We start from the raw sequence: 2491 nt of genomic DNA, 5'->3' as shown, positions 1-2491 counted from the left end.
TCCTCTGTAGGCTGTATTACCTGACTAAGAAATTGGGATCAATATTACAGGCACAGGCAGAGCCAGGATTTGGTCCTCGGAGAGCGGGGCAAAAGTGATGTGTATCACACTAGTGTCTAATGAAAATTACAACAACTTATTACGGGATTAGTATAATTGATAAAGTTCAAAATTGTAAACAGATTAATTATACATAAATCTTTTCTACACTGACGGTGTATACACTATCATCGTTAGATTCATAACATGTAAGCAAAAGTTGAATTTCAAATTCAAATTTTGCATAGTTATCAATCATCCAACGCTGATAGTGTATATACTGTCAGCGTAGGAAAGATTAATCCCATAGCATAATATTTAATATCAAAAAATGTTATATCTAATGAGATAAGCATAAATTTATTTATGTTATCTATCAAATGTAGCCATCTAACTTGTGCATCAATGGTAGAATTTGTCTCGAAACTTGTGCATTAATGCGTTAATGCGTTTCTGGCAGAGAATGCACGCTTCTAATTACAGTGGACACCGGAAAAGTAAGCATAACCAGTCTATATATCTATATTAATTATAAAATAAGAGACGAAATGGTTAAGTGGATCTGCCAATACAATCTTTTATTTTTTTATACTCCCTCAGTTCCAATATTTTTTGTGCACTTAGTAAACCTTGTTTTTTTAATCAATAATCAATTTATGGTGGGAGAATGAATGCAACTGTGGTTCCTTAAATGATTTAGTAATTTGTAGATAAGCATTCAAAGTGTATGTGCTTTCAGACGCCAGGGTCATAATAGCTTTGCATAAGGGACGCATTGCTATTTTAGCAATTTTAGTGGAGATGAGATACATCATTTGGAACCCACAATAAGTATTAAAACCTCATTGCTCCGTGGTGGCACTACGAATGAGTCAATTTTTTACTCGAGTGCATTAGCAAAATTGGCCCGTGATACCTGCTGCTTCTGCTTCTGCCTCTGCCAGTGCTCTATATAAATAAAAGCCGTTGTGCGCTTCAAATGCAAAACATACCGACCAAAACTAGATAGTAGATACTTCAAAATCAACACAGCGATGGGTCAACGGAAAACTTTCTTCCTCTCGTCTTCGGCGGTCATCCTCGTACTCTTAGCAGCGGTCATCCAGGGAAGCCATGCAGTGGAATACGGGGTAACAAACACCGCCGCGTCCACCCCAGGTGGTGCCCGATTCGGGAGGGACATCGGGGTCCAATACAGCAAGCAAACACTCGACTCCGCCGCGAATTTCATATGGAGGATCTTCCAGGAGAACGCTCCTGCCGACAGAAAAAACGTCCAGAAAGTTGACATGTTCGTCGATGACATGGATGGTGTTGCCTATACCAGCAACGATCAGATTCACGTAAGCGCGAGGTACATCCAAGGTTACTCGGGTGATGTTAGAAGAGAGATTACTGGGGCTCTCTACCATGAGATGACGCACGTTTGGCAGTGGAATGGGAACGGACAGGCTCCAGGAGGATTGATCGAGGGAATCGCGGATTATGTGAGGCTTCAAGCCGGGTATGCACCTAGTCATTGGGTGAAACCTGGGCAAGGCGACCAGTGGGATCAAGGATACGATGTCACCGCCCGCTTTCTTGATTACTGCAATAGCCTGAAAAATGGTTTTGTTGCGCAGCTTAACAAGAAGATGAGGAACGGTTATAGTAATAACTATTTTGTTGAGCTGCTGGGGAAGTCCGTCGATCAACTCTGGAACGACTACAAAGCTAAATTTAATACCAACTAAGTTTAATATGTTATGAAATAATTATGAGATATGGATGTCCGTTTATATTCTCAAGAAGGAAGATAAATGTATTCTCCCTAAGTTCATTGGTATATTGAATGAACATATTTATGGATATACTTGAAGTACTAAATTCATTTATTAGTATTTAATAAGGTTCAGATACCTTTGATCTTAAATCAACTATAAATAGGGGGTATCCTACTCCATTTGAAACCTTGAAGAACTTTGATGAGTGAATGTAATAATACTATAGTTCTTTATTCTCTCTCCCCGCTTCTGACTCTACTATTCCAATCCCTACGTTAGTAATCTATATTATTAGTTTTACAATACGTTATGAGCACGAGTCTCTGCTTTGACCAAAAGAAAAGCACGAATCTCTAATTTTTGAGCAGAAGTGAAGCACGAGACGCTGTCAAGGTTCTGGCCGAATCTATTTTTGATTACTGATCGAGGTACAAAAATTTTCTACGAATCTATTGCATATTCTTATGGCTAATCTCACAAAACAAGAGTTGGTACCTCTTGATATTTCTAGAAAAAATTATTTATCGTAGGTATTAAATGTTGAAATCATCTTGAGGCAATGGGTCTTAGGAATACTATTGTTGAAGAGAATGATACCTCAAACCAAGACCATGTTAAGGCCACGATTTTCCTTCGTCATCATTTAGATGAAGGATTAAAAACAGAATATCTTACCGTCAAAGATCCGC

The 2491-nt window shown here is 38.6% G+C and overlaps 1 protein-coding gene across 1 annotated transcript; it reads left to right on the top strand.

Annotated features, from left to right (window-relative positions):
- Positions 1-1048: 1048 nt before the first annotated feature.
- LOC113766938 lies at positions 1049-1782 on the top strand. Its single transcript, XM_027311095.1, has one exon. The coding sequence runs from the start codon at positions 1074-1076 to the stop codon at positions 1770-1772; it is 699 nt and encodes a 232-aa protein (XP_027166896.1). The 5' UTR covers positions 1049-1073; the 3' UTR covers positions 1773-1782.
- Positions 1783-2491: the final 709 nt, after the last annotated feature.

This window comes from Coffea eugenioides, chromosome 3 (genome assembly GCF_003713205.1).
Source record: "Coffea eugenioides isolate CCC68of chromosome 3, Ceug_1.0, whole genome shotgun sequence".
Lineage (NCBI taxonomy): Eukaryota > Viridiplantae > Streptophyta > Magnoliopsida > Gentianales > Rubiaceae > Coffea > Coffea eugenioides.
The sequence above is the reverse complement of the archived record's forward strand: the minus strand, read 5'-3'. Positions and strand labels throughout refer to the sequence as shown.